General features: G+C 37.9%; 1 protein-coding gene across 2 annotated transcripts; it reads left to right on the top strand.

The window, feature by feature from the left end:
• Positions 1 to 2,716: 2,716 nt before the first annotated feature.
• LOC104595501 (NADPH--cytochrome P450 reductase-like) lies at positions 2,717 to 16,559 on the top strand. Of its 2 annotated transcripts, none has more exons than XM_010256253.3 (18): positions 2,717 to 3,253; positions 3,816 to 3,875; positions 3,983 to 4,059; positions 4,170 to 4,227; positions 4,327 to 4,410; positions 4,484 to 4,520; positions 11,998 to 12,067; positions 12,191 to 12,385; positions 12,486 to 12,578; positions 12,995 to 13,220; positions 13,344 to 13,427; positions 13,565 to 13,716; positions 13,814 to 13,910; positions 14,089 to 14,238; positions 14,322 to 14,399; positions 14,496 to 14,618; positions 14,700 to 14,813; positions 16,000 to 16,559. In XM_010256253.3, exons 1-18 carry the CDS (start codon positions 2,954 to 2,956, stop codon positions 16,078 to 16,080), a joined length of 2,079 nt encoding a protein of 692 aa, XP_010254555.1. In that variant the 5' UTR covers positions 2,717 to 2,953; the 3' UTR covers positions 16,081 to 16,559. The 2 variants fall into 2 exon arrangements, with proteins under 2 accessions (XP_010254555.1, XP_088743481.1); XM_088887355.1 differs by having other exon boundaries at positions 14,496 to 14,622; positions 14,704 to 14,813.
• Positions 16,560 to 18,421: the final 1,862 nt, after the last annotated feature.

The following is an 18,421-nucleotide window of genomic DNA, read 5'->3' as shown; positions in this document are numbered from 1 at the left end:
TTCAATTGCCACTTTGCTTCTGTCGATGGGTGGCAGGGTGGGAGATTAGACCAAAGAGGGGGACCAATTGATGCTTTGAGCAAAACAAGGGATTAAGAGAAGGAAGAAGAGGAGGATCAATAGAAAAGGAAGGAAAGGGGCTGATACAAAACAAAAGGGAAGGATTTTGATATTGGAAAATATTTCATTTTGCAAAGTTTAATGGAGACTTCAAAATGGTATTGGGAAGAATGAGAAATAAGGGAAGAAGAGGGTGCCCATGTGGCTATATGAGACAACTCGGTAAGAAAAAGAAAGGAGAGACATGCTGACATGAGCTACTTTGCTTAATTTTATACACATAATATATGCCATATAATATAAGATGCTATATATATTTAATATTTTATGCATAAAAGCCATAAACTCGAAAAACCAGGTTTTTCATAATTTTTCAAAAATATTTATTTTTTTTTTCAAAAAAAAGGTCGGCCCTAGGGCTATTCATAACAAGACCCAAACCGACTAAACTGACCAACCCGGTCCGATCCAACCTGAGTTGGCCAGCTTTTCTTTAGCACCGGTCGGTTTTGGGTTACAAAAAACATAAACCGATGGTTCGGTTCGGTTTCGGTTTTTGTGTGTGTAAACCAAAACCGAACCGACTTAGATATATTATATATATTTGATATATTTCAGTTTTAATATATATATTGGTGGAAATATCAGCTTTATTTCGGAAATATACATATTATATATAAAATTTCAGCTTTAATCCATCAAATTATTTTTAATTTCCAGGCATCCAACCTTCGCTTCTTAGACTTGAATCTTTATCGTTCACACCGGGAGAATCATTCACAAAACCGACCCAAACCGACTAGGTCGGTTTTACTTAGTATTGGGTCGGTTTCGATTTCATTTCTAGGTAAACCGACCAAATCGGGTCAGTTGAAAAAACGTCAATAAACCGACTCAACCCGACCCATGAACAGCCCTAACCGGCCCATGATCATTCATAGCTACTGTTATTTAAGAGATGATAATATCCCAAGAATCAAGGTCTAACTCAGGCCCAGCCCTTTGGTAGGCTATCGGTGTTGGGTTGATGGGTTCAACCTAGTTTAGGCCCTTTGGTCCAGTTGATCCACTGAAGCAGTTTACAACATGAAATGGCAGCCACCACGAGCACCACGACAAGGGGTTTTATTGTGGTGAAACTAATTGGAAGTATCGAGATGAAAATATGGGCCAAACATTATTTAATGAATATCCCCATGAGGCACAAGTTTGTGTTGATTGACTTGATTCTCTCATTCACGATCACAAAATATTTGTGCTATTTCTTTAGTCCTTATTCTTCTTGGCACAATTTTTACACCTCTCACTCATGAGTCATGACTCATCACGTGCCGCGCTACCTTCGTTGTGGCATTTTCCTGTGACGCTCCAATAAGGGTCAAATTGATAGGAGTACAAATTTAATAAATCTCATGCATAGCTCTGCACTGGTCCCCGTTAACATAGATATATAATGTAAATGTATATAAAATAATATAAAATATAAAGTTTTGCACTCTTCAAATTTGTATTTGTATTCCTTCCAAACTGAGATAAGACCGAGAAGTGTGGGGGAGGTGAAAGGTGCCTTACTATCATATGTCTCATATGTAGTCTCTCATTCTCTCTTTCTTCACATATGTGAAAAATTAAAAATAAATAATTACTAAAGTGAAAAATGAAAAAATAAAAAATTAGTTAAATATATTAATCTCATATTATAAATTATTGTAAATCTCAACGTATAAGCATGTCTTGTCATTAAATTTTAAATTTTAATATGCTAATTATTTATTGAATTTAATAATCTATAGAATTATAATTTATAATATTATTATATAATTTTGTTATTAGTTTTATAAAATATTAAATTTTTATTAATTTGAATATTATGTTGTAATTATTTTTATACTTTTAAGTTATTTTTTTTAATTTATTATATAATTTTCTTATTTTAACTATTTAAAATATTTAGTTATTTAAATAATATATAAAATATTTAATTTTTTAATTATTTGCAGAATAAAAGAAATTTTAGGATCCGTTTGATTTTGCAGAAACAAAGGGGGAATTGAAATTTAGCCATTTGATTGGTCGGAATCGGAATTTCATTTCGAATTTTTTGGTGAAATGATATTCTCCCATTTTAGGAAATGGCCACTTGCCATTTCCTCCCCCTCTCTCTTGGAAATGAAAATACATTCTAAGTTTCTAACTAACTATGATTCCGATTAATTATGAGGTGAACCAGACAGGTGGAAGAATGGGCCCTTCCGATTTGGGGCTTTTCTTTTGCTTTTAAAAAAGAAGAAATAGCGAAAGTCAATACCAGAATGGGTGATCAAATTGGCAACTTTTGTTTTGACGTACCAATTATAAATAAACACGCCAGTCGCTATAACACGTGGAACCGATCAGCCGGTCCAAGTCAGCTCGGGAAAGTTTCAGACGTGCAACCAAACACTAGGGAAAAAATGCATGTGTGGAAATTGGAAAAGCTGGATTTATGGTGGTGGGAGCCTGGGAGGTCCTCCCTAGATTCCAGGATTTCAACCCAATTCCCAAAAGTTCAGGGATATAGAATGGGACTGTTTGGGGAGTCAAGGGCAAACAAGTCCAACGGAGAAAGTTGGCTTCTCGTCTCGCAATAAATGCTCAACTCTAACTGGGTCAAAGATCTCCCTGGTCAGAGAGAGAGAGAGAGGAGGAGGAGGAGGAGGAAGATACGTCTCGATTACTATAGCAGTCTGCTCTTGTCTCGAATCTCGACTCTTCTCCTACTTCTCTTTTCATTTATAGGGTTAGAGAAGGTTAGAGAGAAGCATTTGTTCTTATAATTCTTCCGTTATACTTTTCGATTATTTCGAGATTTGGTCTATCCAGTACTTTCTCTAGTCTCTACATTCGTGCTACCATGAATTCTAATTCGATCTTCAAAACGAACTCGCTCCAGTCGATTTTGGGGATTTCGCTCGGATCGGAATCGGTGTCTGATTCGTTTATTCTGATATTCACTACCTCGGTCGCAGTGCTTGTTGGTCTTGTTTTCTTTATATGGAAAAGATCTTCTGCTCCCGAGAAACCCGCGAAGCCCGTCGTGGTCCTGAAGCCGTCGTCGCTTGAGGAAGAAGACGAAGTCGAAGTCGATCCGGGGAAGACTAAAGTCACGATCTTCTTCGGTACCCAGACAGGCACTGCCGAGGGATTTGCGAAGGTAGTCCCGTGGAATTAGGAAATTTCAAAGAACTTCATGCTCTTTTCTTTTCTTCAATACTTTTCACCTTTTTATTGGCGGAACTTGTGATTTTTCTGTTCAAGTTGAAGTAATTGCATTTTATAGTGGTTTTGGCTTCTAACAATATCATTGCTGAAGTTTGGCTAGTAAATGCTAGAAATTTGGAATGAAAATGAGCTCTATCTGTCTATTTTGGTTTCACTTTTTTGTTATAAATGCTAGAAAGTGGGATATTTGGATTAAATATCCAATCTTTTTTTTTTTCGTACTTCTAGTTTCAGTTCTTTTCGTAGGCTTCCGGTTTATCGCACATTTTCATATTGCAAAAAAGAAACTATTGTACTTATTGTATTAGTTTACATCTCCTATCCATTTGTTCTTATTTGGACCATTTAGGTCCAAAGAAATAGTATTTTTTTTACTTAATTGTTAAATTTGTAATAGCTACTCTTGGCAGTTTGAATTGGAGAGGCGATTTTTTGGAAGATATTTGTGGTCTATTTAGTATTCTAACTGGATTTGAGACTCCTTTTTGTGACAGGCTTTGGCAGAAGAAATTAGGGCTAGGTACGATAAAGCAGTCGTCAAAGTTGTTGACCTGGTATGTATAAAGGAAATAAAATATGGTTTTGAATTGGACATTGCTTCTTTTAGGCTTTATATTGGGATGCCTATACCATGACTATGAAGTCATGAACTTGTGTGTAGGATGATTATGCAGCTGATGATGATCAATATGGGGAGAAACTGAAGAAAGAGACTTTGGCCTTTTTCATTGTAGCTACGTAAATTATATTCCTTACTCTTAGTAGCAAACTATACGAACCCTTTGAATTAATTATGAGTTTTCCCAAGAAGCTGTTGTTTATTCAGATAATCTGATCTAAAATTGTAGCTATGGTGATGGAGAGCCAACTGACAATGCAGCAAGATTTTATAAGTGGTTTACTGAGGTGATTCTCAAGAAATCTTAGATAGAAAAAGCGTCAAGCCAAATAGTGTTAAGGTTTAAGACTTACTGATGATGAGGACGGATATATCTTTCTTTTCAGGGAGAAGAAAGTGGTGCCTGGCTTCAGCACCTGACATATGGTGTTTTTGGTCTGGGTAATCGACAATATGAGCATTTCAATAAGGTAAATATCTACTTTGTTGAATTTAAAGGTTCTGTCTTTAGGTATAATTTAAGTGGCACAAATTCCAAAACAGGTTGCCAAAGTAGTGGATGAACAGCTCAGTGGGCAAGGTATGTGTCCATCTTATATGCTTCTTTGAATTGCATTACTTTATTATATGATCAGAAATTTAAAACGTGATTTTAGTGAGTCTTCTCCATAATTGTTACTAAAAATGACTGGCTTCTTTAGTTTTTTTCCCTGTATGATATATCTATTAATTTGTCAGCTGCCCAAGGATGTACGGAGCCTTTTCCTACCATTCTTCAAAATAGATTGCATCTGTTACCTTCACCACTATTAGTATACTTTTAATGATCAAATGTTAAGAAATAAGAAGGAAAGATGTTATGGAGAATCGTTCCCATTTTTGGAATATGGGGGGGATTAGAAAGATATTTTAAGAGAAAATTCATGGATTGGGTGCTGATTTGAATGAGTTCAAAGAGATGCGAAGGATCAATATAAAAATCATTTGACCGACATTGTGTGAGATTTTTCTTTTGATAGATAATAGGAAAGTATTGTATTAATGAAAAGAGAGCGAGAAGCCCTCAATCATATACAAAAGAAGTGTGCCTTTAATATGCACAGATCATGTACAGAGAGAGCTCTAAAAAACCAAAAGAAAGAAAACTCAAAAAATGATGGACCACCACTGATCAGAGAAATCTTTGAGATTGACATTGTAAAGCATGACATACTATTTAAGAAATCTTTGCTGATAGAGTGGGTCTGTCAACTTGCTTATTTTGTGTCTACTTATATTTACTTATATCAATAAATTACCTTCTTACTAGCCTTAAAAGGGGATTAAATAAGAGTAAGGGGACATCTATCTTGTGGGAGTATTTTTGTTGCCTCTTTTTTTAGTTCCATGTTCTGTCCAGGATGTTATCTCAGTTTGGCTATAAGTATCGGTAGATAATAGGGGTAAAAATTTTGGAATATGGTATCTTTTATGGCCTGTTGGAGTATTTGGAAGGAAAAAAGTTATAAGATTTTTTGATAGATGTCAGAGAACTTTATGTGCTACTTTGAAACAGTTCTCTTATGGACTGAGCCTTGGCTTGTAAAGATTTATCTGGTTTAAAATGGCCAACCTTTGCATAAAAATATAGAGATATATGTAATTGAGGTCATTTCAGAATTCTGTGAGGCAATGTCAGTGTCCATTTAATATTTTGGTGATGACCCATTTATAGATGATGAACTTGTGTGTTTTAATGTTATGAATAGAAAAACAAAATGGAACGATTACATTCCATGTGGCTTCAAAGAACCATATGAATGGGTTACCTTGTATCTTTGTTTGGTTATATGATTTGTATGTGTGTAGTGTGCGTGTATTGTGTATCTACTCTGGTGCTGTCTGTTGTCGTATGCAGTCTTGATTTAACTAAAGGCATGATTACCATAAAAACTAAAGACAAAAAAGAAAAGGGAAAAACAAGTCACTGATAATTTGTTATCAAACCCAAAGCCTTTAGGACCTATAAAAATCCAAAGGTCTTTAGGTGTAGGTGTAGTTCAAACCCAAACCATTTTGTTAGATTCCTTTTGTGCAGTGTATTGGATAATAGGTTTCCAGAAGTTTAATGGTGGCTAATGCTAAGCTGTTCTGGATTTGGTTGCCTTTTTGAATGCAAATGGCTCAAGTCTTTATTGGAAATATACAACTAAAAAAAGATATCTTATTGGAGTTAATGGTGAGATTATGTTGGTTGTTCAGTTTCTAACCCATGGTCTAGAGGTTGAGGTTATGCCATCAAAGCACCAGATTGCAGTGCTAATAACTAGTTATCATGACATTGGCTGCTTGTTGCATTTGGTCCTACCATTTCAGCTGGTCTCATGTTCATGTCCACTGCAAAAGATATTTGGAACTTGCAGCCATTACACCAATATGCACTATCAAGTTATCCATCAATATGCAGTAGTAGAAGCTCCCTATCATGAGCATGGATAACATCCAGACAGATTCATTCTTGATTGTATTGTACAACCAGTGTTGAAAATTGGGATTTCTATTTTCTTGAAGATTGGCTGTCATGCTTTTGTTTCTTGAAGAAATAAAAGCAATTGCAACATGTACTTGAGTGTTTACTAACTGCTTTTGTCCACATAAATTAGGCGGAATACAGCAAATTTTTAATTTCTTCCTGGGCAACCCTTGGTTTAAGGTTAAGAATAGTTTTTATGGAGGGAGATAAATTTAACTACTGGATATGCAAAGTCAATGGAATAGACCCATATAATGCGATCTGGTTCTCTTATTTTAAGACAAGTCGATGTCACTTGAAGTTTTTCATATTGGTCCCCTTGATTGTTTGGTCTGTAAGAGATGCTGGTCCCGATGCAAATATTGCACATTGGTGATACATTGATTAAGAATTTTGTGACATTGCACTTTCAGTCCATGTTGTCAATCTTCATGCCCTCAAGGATGATACAAAGCAACTAATGTTTTCCACTATGGATACAAGTTTCACATTTCTTTTATAGTGGACTTGGACATGAGACTAGCTGAAATGGTTGGAGCAGTGGCATTAAGTAGCCTTGCCATGATAAATTGTTATTGGCTCTGCAATCTAGTGCTTTGATTGCATAATCTTTGATTACTGGACAATTAGCTAGATTTTTCTAATTGATATTGCAAATTAGCTATGTACAGAATCTGTGTTTTTGCAATTACTTTTACAGATCATGTATTTCATGAGCTGTTGATGTTGACATGCTTTTTTTTTTATGGTTTCATAATGTTCTCCAGATATACATAATGGTCATAGTGGTAACCCAATCCCTAGTATTTTAGCATGCGGGTTCCTTTTTTGGATGTTTGGTATGAAAGCAGAGGGCAACTACCATTAGTTTGAGCATTGATGAATGGAATTGCGCTGTAGGATAGCATTAGACCTTTGGGATAATGGTTGGTGATTGGGGTTTTGCAAATTGCAATCACAATTAAGAAATGCGTTTGTATGCACTATATAGTTAAACTATAATACATGTTTTGTAAAGTGTTGGAAAGTGTAATGTTTCTGTTGTTTTTTTTGCTTGATTGTATTGGTCACACCTTGTCTTTCGACAAATTTTTTCGTAAGTAAACTAAGAATTTTATAAACAGGAAAAAGAGAATGTCAAGAAAGACAACAGGAAGTGACCCAAGAGAAGAAAGTAAAAAAACACTCCCAAGCCAACAACCACAACAGCTCATTTGAGCCAGCAATAATCCTCTCCAAATTTCGATCTACATTTTTCTCAAATATCTTAACTTCTTCCCCCATGCTAACACCCTTCTCAACGGAACCAAGTGCTCCAGCAGCCTGCAGCCCTTAATTTATCTAGAGCCACCTCCGCACCTAAATTAAATCCTTCAGAGATTCATGATTCTCAAAATCAAACTCCCGATTCTCTTCCATTCACCCTTACTTTTCTAGCTTACTAAACAGTTTCCTTGAAACAACATAAGAATAATTTTTTTTTTATCAATAATAGATTCAGCAAATTCATTAAAATAGCATAAGAATAATTACAACAAGGAAGACAAACACTCTTATCTTCCAAATACAACTTAAATCCTCAAATGAAAGAAAAAGAAAAGAAGAAACAGTTTAGTTACAAGGCCCAAGAACATTGCATCCCTTTCTATCCCCTGTTTAGCTAATCCATCAGCTATAGAGTTAGCTGTTCTTCTAACCAAACTCATCCTAACTTTCATTTCCCACACCAGCCACTTGAATTTCCTCCTCTCATTACTGTAGTTCCATAATCCACAGTTGTCTTTCATCAGCCACCCTATCACCACCTCCGAGTCCCCTTCAATTATGAGTTTTCTGACATTCATCTCCTTAGCTTTCTGGACTCCTTCCATATTGCCAAGATCTTAGCTCTAAGGATATCCCCCACTCCAATTGTACCTGAGAACATGGCAGAAATGGTTTTGTTCTCATCCCTAAAAACACCCCCAATCCCTAATTGTCTAGGATTCCCCCTACGACTCCCATCAAAGTTTAATTTTAGAAAACCAACAGGTGGGGGGTCCAGGACACCCTCACTACTGATTTGGTCTGTGTGCAGTTTGCAATCTCACCCCACTTCCTCAACATGTCATCCACTGTGTAGTCTGTGAATAACTCTAAAGATTTCAGCCATTGTACAACCCTTATATGGATCACAACCCTCAATTCTGTAGCCCCTCTCTCATCTTCTGAGAAGATTCTAAGATTTCTTTCTTCCCATAATGACCAGCATACTGCAGCCCTCAGTCCTCTCCACATAGTCCTTCCCCTTTTCATGCGCCACCTGAAAAAAGAAGGGGAGAATAGGCTCTGCAAATCTGATGGAGGGTTCCACCTACGCCCAAAGAGAGAAAAAGCCCATTCCCAAATTGACTTTGCAAATTGGCAAGACACCAGTAAGTGAAAACCAGTCTCCCCATCCGCTTTGCACAGAGCACACCAATGAGGTGACAAGCACGTATTGGGTCTCTTCTTTTGGAGCAAATCACCAGTGTTGAATCTTTCTAGATAGGCTTTCCAACAAAAACTACCAACCCTAGGAGGAATTGGTCTACACCAAACCTCATTAACCGGGAAAGGGGAGGTTGCAGGACTGGTGGATCGGCATAAGACTTTGAAGAAGGAAGCACAAAAAAAAGTGCTCCTGGGGGTAGGGGTCCAAATTCTAGAGTTCACCTTAGAGGGGTCTAAAAAAACATTATCAAGAAGGTCAAGGAAGCTCAAAATACTGTGGAGCTCTGAGTCCCTTACAACCCTCCGCAGACCTAGAACAACATAAGAATAATTACAAGGAAGACAAACACTCTTTATCTTCCAAATACAACTTAAGCTCTCAAGAAAAGAAAAGAAAAGGAAAGGAAGGAACAATTAAATTACAACTTGGCCCAAAACATTGATTCCCTTTCTACCCCTTGTTTAGCTAATCCATCAGCTATAGAATTAGTTGATCTTTTAATCCAACTCATCTTGACTTCCATCTCCCGCACCAACCACTTAAATTTCCTCCTCTCATTGTTGTAGTTCCATAAACCACTGTTGTCTTTATTCAGCCACCCTATCACCACCTTCGGGTTCCCTTCAGTTATGAGTGTTTTGATACCCATCTCCTTCGCTTTCTAGACCCCTTCCATAGCTGCCAATTTCTCAGCTCTAAGGGAGTCACCCACTCCAATTGGGCCTGAGAACAGGGCAGAAATGATCCCATTTTCATCCCTAAAAACACCCCAATCTCTGATTGTCTAGGTTTCCCCCTACTACTCCCATCAAAGTTTAATTTTAAGAAACCAGCAGGTGGGGGGGGGGTCCAAGACACACTCATTATTGATTTGGTTTGTGTACAGTTTGCAATCTCACCCCACTTCCTCAACATTTCATCCACTGTGTAATCTGTGAATAGCTCTAAAGATTTCAGCCACTGTACAACCCTTATATGGATTATAGCCCTCAATTCTTCAACTCCTCTCTCAATTTATGAGAAGATCCTAGAATTTCTTTCTTCCTATAATGACCAGCATACTGCAGCCCTCAGTCCTTTCCACATAGTCCTTCCCCTTTTCATATGCCACGTAAAAAAAGAAGGGGAGAAAAGACTCTGCAAGTCTGGTGGAGGGTTCCAGGTACACCCAAAGAGAGAAAAAGCCCACTCCCAAATTGACTTTGCAAATTGGCAAGACACCAGTAAGTGAAAACCAGTCTCTCCATCCGCTTTGCAAAGAACACACCAATGAAGTGACAAGCAAGTATTGGGTCTCTTCTTTTGGAGCAGATCACCAGTGTTGAATCTTTCCAGATAGGTTTTCCAACAAAAACTACCAACCCTAGGAGGAATTGGTCTGCACCAAACTTGAGGAATTGGTCTCCTCATTTGTCAAGTTATAAGATTTTATTCTTGATGAATTTACCTTTTACCATAAAATTGGTATATAGTGCAAATAAACCATTTTATCCTTTTTACGAGACTGCCACATTGCCAACACTTGGTGCTTTGCTCAACACTTATACCATCTCAATGATGCTCCAAGTTGAATTAAGCAATGACTGTTATGGTCCCGCGCGTAGGATCTCGTCACGGGTCGGTCCACGGTGCGAATGCCCTGCCTTCCCTTGCGTCTTCCCTTGCATGCAGACCCTATTGCGGGACTGAATGGGTGATTTGTCCAAGAGACCACCCGAACTCTCCCTTGGGGTGATTTGTCCAAGAGACCACCCGAACTCTCCTCACTATTTTCTTGGCTGGAAAAACTCAATCCTTTATTTCAATTCGTAGCTCCTTAAATAGGAGATTACAGAAGGGAATTCCTAATTAAACTCAAACTCCAATTTGAACTCAAACTCCTAATGGTAACTCACTCTTACTTAAGATAAAGATAAAGATAAGATTAGAAAGGGATAAGGGATAAGATAAGGATAAGGTAGGTTGGCGGCAAGCTGGCTTGACGTGTCCAGATAAGGGTGGTCCCACCCCTATGAGCTGTCGTGTGGGCCCTGCTCTGCTGCTGCTGCCGGGTGCATGCGCGTGGCTCATGGTGCCGCTGCTGCGCGGTGCGTGCGCGCGGCTCATGGTGCCGCTGCTGCCTGGCGGTGCGTGCTGCGCGCCATGGTGCCGCTGCTGCCTGGCAGTGCGTGCTGCGCGCCATGGTGCCGCTGCTGTGCGGTGCCGGGTGGGTGCGCGGTGCGTGCGGTGCGCACTGCTGCCTGGCGGTGCGTGTTGCGCGCTATTGGTGCGTGTTGCTGTGTGGCGCTGCCAGGCGGTGCCTGCTGCTGTGCGGCCTGCCGTGCGTGCTGCTGCCTATGACTTCTCCGCAGTGCGCTGCCGGATGGTGTGCCCATAACAATGACTTTGACAGTTAGCATTCAACAAGATATCACATGAAAAGGCATGTGTAATAAGGAGTCTATGCTTCAATTTTCTGATTTAAAATGTATTGTTAAATTATTTATGTAACTAAATATTGTTAATTGCTATATCCGTGTGAATGTTTTTTGGAAATTGACTTGATGGGATACCTACAAACACTTCAATGCTTGGTACTTATCCCACATACCAAAGCAATTGTTTATCACTATTATTAAAAAATGAGAGAGGAGAGAAAGCAACTTTAAAGAGACAATCATAAACCAAAAAATATAGCCGGCTCTAAAAACACAAACTTACCTAGGGTTTGGCCCTGATATGAGCCTGTTTGTAGTGCGAAGAGTGAGTAGTTGTTAGTTTCTGTTTGTGATGTGCAGCTTCTCCAATGAAAAATATAGTCAACGTGATTTTCCAAAAATAAACTCTGGGCAAAATTTTGTGAAAACTTGAGCTGATCTGCCAGATGTCAAGTGTTAACATTCCTGAAGTTGTCTATTGTTTCTGCTGCGAAATCTTAAATGACTATTATTGAGGTTACATGCTTTAAGAACATAGTATGATGTAACATACCTGTAATTATTTGCTAAAGTCCTGTATGTTTTCTGGCTGTTCATGGATACATCTTTTTGAATAACTTGGCAAAAAGTTCTATTCATGTGGATCATTTGGTAGGTGCAAAGCGTCTTCTTCCAGTTGGTCTTGGTGATGATGATCAGTGCATTGAGGATGATTTTACTGCATGGTATGCCTTATAGTTGTAGCAAATTGTAACATAATCCTGGAGAATATTGTGAGCCCTAGATGGGAGCATCATTGATAACATCATTATAGATTATTGGCATTAATCATATAGTTTTTATTCCAGGCGAGAGTTGTTGTGGCCAGAATTGGATCAATTACTCCGTAATGAGGATGATGCTAATACAGTATCTACTCCATATACTGCAACTATTCCTGAATATCGGGTTGTTATTCATGATCCCACTGTTACAGCCTGGGAGGACAAATACTTGAGCATGGCAAATGGGAATGCTATCTTTGATATTCATCATCCTTGCAGGTACTTCTGAACACATGCATGTTGTATTTCCCCACCCCAACCCCTGAAAAATGTTCATCTTTTATAATTGACTGAAATCATTTTCTTTGGACACATAAAGAGCCAACGCATATGTTCAAAGAGAGCTTCACAAACCGGACTCTGACCGCTCTTGCATACATCTGGAGTTTGACATATCAGGCACTTGTCTTACGTGAGTTCATTCCTAATTTTTCCATTCCCTTTGAAGTTCAGATTGATTAGTCATTATTATGGCAATTTTGTAGTACTAATTGTATCTTCCCTTTGACAACAAGTGAAAAAGTACTTTTACTAAGCAAATATGTGAAGAAAACAAGGATTATTACGAGGCATAGAGCTTTTTGTCTACTACATTTTATATTATTTATAATAAAACCATGGAGTTTAAAACTTCAAATGAGCTCTGAGATGTCATTTTTTGTTAGCAAAATCTAGTTTGTTCATCTGTATTTCCATTTTCTTTGTCCTGTGTCTTCAGTTGCCATTCATTTGGTTCATCACCATTGGTTCAGTTAAACTACATTTTTTTTTTCCAAACTTCAGATTAGAACACTCTAATTTGAAATTCGGTTTTGTTGCTCTTATTAGATATGAAACTGGAGACCATGTTGGTGTTTATGCTGAGAATTGTGATGAAACCATTGAAGAAGCAGGGAACTTATTGGCTCAACCCTTGGATTTACTGTTTTCAATTCACACCGACAGAGAAGATGGCACTTCACTGCCAAGCTCATTGCCTCCTCCCTTCCCTGGGCCATGTACCTTGCGCAATGCACTAGCACGCTATGCTGATCTCTTGAATCCTCCTAGAAAGGTTGTTTATCAAGTCCTGATCCTTGTATTTTTTTCTTTTATCTTCACTGTTCACATTATTCTTGAATTTTTAGTTGCTATTCTTGAATATTAAACTATTTGGTTCTATACATTGAACTTTCAGGCCAGTCTGGTTGCTTTGGCTGCTCATGCATCTGAACCCAGTGAATCAGAAAAACTAAGATTTTTAGCATCACCTGAGGGGAAGGTTCAAAATTTACTTCATTTTTTTGTTTCTTGTAGTCCAAATAATTTGTTATGCTTGTTTACTTGTTTTCATTGCTTAGTGCATTTCTGTGTGCCTTTGCATTGTTTATTTAATTTCCTTTATGTTCTTATATTCAGGATGAGTATTCACAGTGGGTTGTTGGGAGTCAGAGGAGTCTACTGGAAGTAATGGCTGAATTCCCATCAGCAAAACCTCCCCTGGGTGTATTTTTTGCCGCAATATCCCCTCGTTTACAACCACGATACTATTCAATTTCATCCTCTCCAAGGTGATTTGCTTTTCCTAAATGTAATAACCCGAAGCACTTTTATCATTATGTGGGGATTTTTTTCAGTGAAGTTTGTTGTCTTCTGTATTTTGCGTAGATTGGCACCTTCTAGAATTCATGTGACATGTGCTGTGGTTTATGGTCCAAGCCCCACTGGGAGGATTCATAAGGGAGTGTGTTCAACATGGATGAAGGTAGGAGTTGACCATTTACATGCTACGGAATTATCTTTCTTCTTTTTATATTGAATGTAATAGTTATTTTTGCAGAAGTTCTTGTAAGGCCCTGCATAGTAGTTATTTTAAAAAGGAAGTTTATGGTACACCAAGCTATCAAAAAAAGTTTCTTATACACTTGTATTGAATATAACAGTCTGCAGTTCCTTTAGAGAAAAGTCATGATTGTAGCTGGGCTCCTATTTTTGTTAGACCATCAAATTTTAAGTTACCGGCTGACCCTTCAGTACCATTTATCATGGTGGGACCTGGTACTGGCTTAGCACCTTTCAGAGGATTTTTACAGGTCAGGAAGGAGTTATCTGGTTTATCTAGTTTTCTTGTTATTTCATGAGAACAGCATATATAATCCACATAGTTACTTTTCAGGAAAGACTAGCCCTGAAAGAAAATGGTGTCCAACTTGGTCCTGCTCTCCTCTTTTTCGGATGTAGGAACCGCAGAATGGTAATTGTTCATCAGTCATTATTTTATATGAAATCTAGTTTTATAGTCTCTCTCTTTTATCCCTTTTTCTGGCCATAATATTCTCTTTGTTTGTAGGATTTTATTTATGAGGATGAACTTAATAGCTTTGTGGAACAAGGAGTGTTGTCTGAGTTGATTGTTGCCTTTTCACGTGAAGGGCCAAATAAGCAATATGTTCAACATAAGATGATGGACAAAGTAAGTTGATGGTAAATATATAATAGCTTGCAGTGCTCTTTGGCTGCTCTACCAATTGTATAATGCATGCTCTGCTTGCAGGCAGCAGACATATGGAATATAATATCCAAGAATGGATATCTCTATGTATGTGGAGATGCAAAGGGAATGGCTAGAGATGTCCACCGGACTTTGCATACCATTGTTCAAGAGCAGGTATGAAGTACTATTCTCATGGTTACTATCTTGCCCTTTCTAGTGGGACAGACACATATACATGAAAATAATTCCAAATGCATATAAGTTGGTGCTATTTGATGGAATAGCGTTTCTGGAAAGAGTATTCTTGTTTGGCCAGCATTTGTAACTACTCTTCTTTAGGCTAACTGTTCTCATTGAAAAAAAAAACTTCGAAAAAGTTCTTCTTTAGGCTTTTATGAAAAGATGATCCAACATTTGTAACTGCTTTTTCTTTTTTATTTCCACCCCTTTCCCGATCTAATTGGGACTTACCTGATGTAAATGCAGTGGGAATGCTTGGATCATGATTAAGCTGCTACTTGTTCTCATTGAAATTTTGTGGTCCAAACCATGTTTAAACTAGCATGTAGCATCTACAACTTTTGCCCCCAGCCATTTTGAGACTTGACTGATTTAAAAGCCACGGGGACCGCTTAGAAGTTAGAACATGGTTTAAGTGACTACTTGTTCTCATCGAAAATTTTCTGCCCATATCATGTTTAAAATTTCCATCTTGTTGGTTCCTTGAAGGCTAATTCTGTACCAAGAGTACAACTTCTCTTTTGTCTTTTCAGAAAGGATGATCTAACATCTGCAACATGGAACATGCCGAACCTGAACTGGAATATTTCTAGATGCATGACATATTCACCTTTTACTGCCATTGATTTAATCGATTGTTTTTCCATTTCTTGTTGCATAAATAACCTGCTTAGATTGGGGACGCAGGACCTATAATTTGTCATCTGTCCTATATCAGGATGACCAGGACTCTGAAAGGAAGATATCTGATCATGCTGACCTTTTGTTTTGGGCCCTTCTTAGTTGGGGTTCATCCAATGATGGGTCCTGATCTTCTGAATATCTGCTATGTGGTATGTTATGAAGCCCAGACCACAACTTGCTGTCCTGTATCTCCTGACCCTAGCAAACCCCATTATTTATTAGCTTTTGGATTCTACATGTTCAACTCTGTTTGTGCTGATGAAGAAATCCAGTTCCAGTCTGGATAGGCTTTGATGTTTATGAACTTTTTCATATTGGCAGTTATATCCACTCACTAGGGTTGGTTTATGCCTTATTCTTATCTTATAATCAACCCCTATAAAAGAACAAACAAGATTGATCTACATTACCCATGTAAACTTGGATTCCATTTCAGGGAAGTATGGATTCATCCAAGGCTGAAGCTACAGTGAAGAAACTTCAGATGGATGGACGGTATCTAAGGGATGTCTGGTGATTTTTTTGGTATTATTATTTCTTTAAATAGCTGCCTGCTGTAATGGAGGTGAGCTGTTAATCATCTTCGTCAGAATGTGTTTGTAAGCCTCACTGCCTACACAAGTTCTTTAGCAGATGTGCTGATTGCAGAAACAGAAATTTGGTTTACTGGAGAAGAACAAACAAGTATCTGCCAATGATATATGCACTTGGCGTTTCTGTGCTCTTTTCAGATGCGAAAGGTCATGTTTGCAGTCAATGTACTTTATTATCTCAGTTCGTATGAGAAAGCGTCTGAGGTAACAAAAGATGTTAAACCGACTTTAGGTCTCACAGGTAGTTGCCAGCTGACTGCTGAGGCTTAGATCTCAGCCTGCTGTTGACATTATACAGGGTAGTTTTGTAAGAATAGTTAGTTTTGTAAGAATAGTAATGTTTGTACTGTGTTGTTAGGTACAAGGTATGGAATAAAGATGATTGCTGGAATGATTCTGTTGATACTCTCAGAATTCTTTCTGCCATTCTTTGGTGGTTTCAGGTTTCAACAATTGTGCTTTCTGAGATAAAAAATCCCTTGCCTTTGAAGCCTTCTTTCTGCTCTAGACTAAAGTCATATGGTTTTTAGATTTTAGGAGGCATTCTTTTTTTGGATCTTGAGAGGGGCAAAGTTGATCAATGGGATTTTGGTTCCCATTGACCAAGAAATCCATGTTATTTTTTCAGATTTATGTGAGGACTATGGAAACTTCATTTTTCTGATACCCATATTCTAGGTGGGTAAAGAATTTTACTTTCCCACCTAGGGGAAAAGTTGGCAACACTTGAATGAGACAAAAATGTCCCTTTCAATAATAGATTTTTATGGCTAAAATGATCATTTCCTTGTTTACTTGGGAAATAAAATAACATTGGTAAATGCACCCGAGCAAGTAATTGAAAAGCGAATGGGGCCTTTGAAATAAGGGATGGCTCAGCTGATAATTTTATTGGCCAGTGTTCCTTGCGTATTGTCTTTCTAGCCCCCGTTGAATTTACAAAAAATGGAGTTTGTTTATGCTTTCCAACTTCTGAGGGAGGAGAGCTGGAAAACATGCTATTGGTAAATCCATTTCTGTCTGAGTATGATTTTCAAGAGTAATAGCATCTAGGAACGAATCTAGGTACATGTTTTCATGTTTTGTGTTAGAGTATATCTATCTATATGTATCAAGATGGTTCATGTATATATATCAAGATAGTCCACATCAGCATGCTTCTCCTTGCTCCATTGCCCCAATGTGTATAATCCTTGACTCTCTCTCCTCTCCCCTTCCCACCACTCCCTTTAAGCCATGTCATCATTCTCAATCCAACCCAACTACCTAAAAATATTCCTAAATCTCTCTCCTAAGATATCTCCTCCAAGTCATTATGAATGTATTATGTTACCCCACTTCCCAATAAATTCCTGAAATCTCTCCCCCAATCTATATCCACTCTCTTATTTAAAATATCCATATTAATTAATAAATAGTTAAATACAATTAATATTTAATCAAACCCATATATTTTTTTTTATCAATAACAAGAAACTTTATTAAAGATGTGAAACTATGTTAAGCTTAGGCACAAAGGGGAGGTAAAAAGACTTAATTCCCCATCAAAGAGTACAAGGAAAAAATCAAAAAATAGCCAAAAAAATCGAATCCCTTATTCACACCCCTTGCTTTGCTAACTCATCATTAAAGGAATTAGTAGTCCTCTTCACCCACTTGTAATGAACCAACATATCCCTATAAAGCCATTTAAATTTATTCTCATTGTTATAACTCCATAAGCCGTCGTTTCCCCCTTTTAGCCACCTAATCACCACCTCCGAGTCACCTTCAAGGACCAAACATCTGATAATCAGCTCCCTTGCTCTTTGGATGCCTTTTAGGGCTGCGAGGATTTCAACCCTAAGAGAGTCTCCTCCAATTGGGCTTGAAAACATAGCGATAATAGCCTCCACCTCATTCCTAAATACTCCCCCAATCCCAGAAGGCCCTGGGTTCCTTAAACAACTGCCATCAAAATTTAGTTTTATGAACCCAAAAGGAGGAGGAGACCACAAAGGACTACAACTCCTCTTATAAAGGGCAGAGGAAGCTATCTCCTTCCAATTTCTCACCAAATCATGTGCCACCCTTAACATAATTAGATCTAATAAGTTTCTAATGGTTCTTTCCTTATCTGAAAATATTCATAAGTTTCTTTCTTCCCATAGAGTCCAATACATTGCAGTCCTGATGCTTCTCCACATAGTCTTCCATTTCTTCTTTGGTCATCTGAAAAAGGAGGGAGAGAACAAGCTTTGGACACTCCTAGGGAGTATCCAAACA

The sequence above is a fragment of the Nelumbo nucifera genome, chromosome 5 (genome assembly GCF_055504915.1).
Source record: "Nelumbo nucifera cultivar China Antique chromosome 5, China Antique-T2T, whole genome shotgun sequence".
NCBI classification, from domain to species: domain Eukaryota; kingdom Viridiplantae; phylum Streptophyta; class Magnoliopsida; order Proteales; family Nelumbonaceae; genus Nelumbo; species Nelumbo nucifera.
The sequence above is the reverse complement of the archived record's forward strand: the minus strand, read 5'-3'. Positions and strand labels throughout refer to the sequence as shown.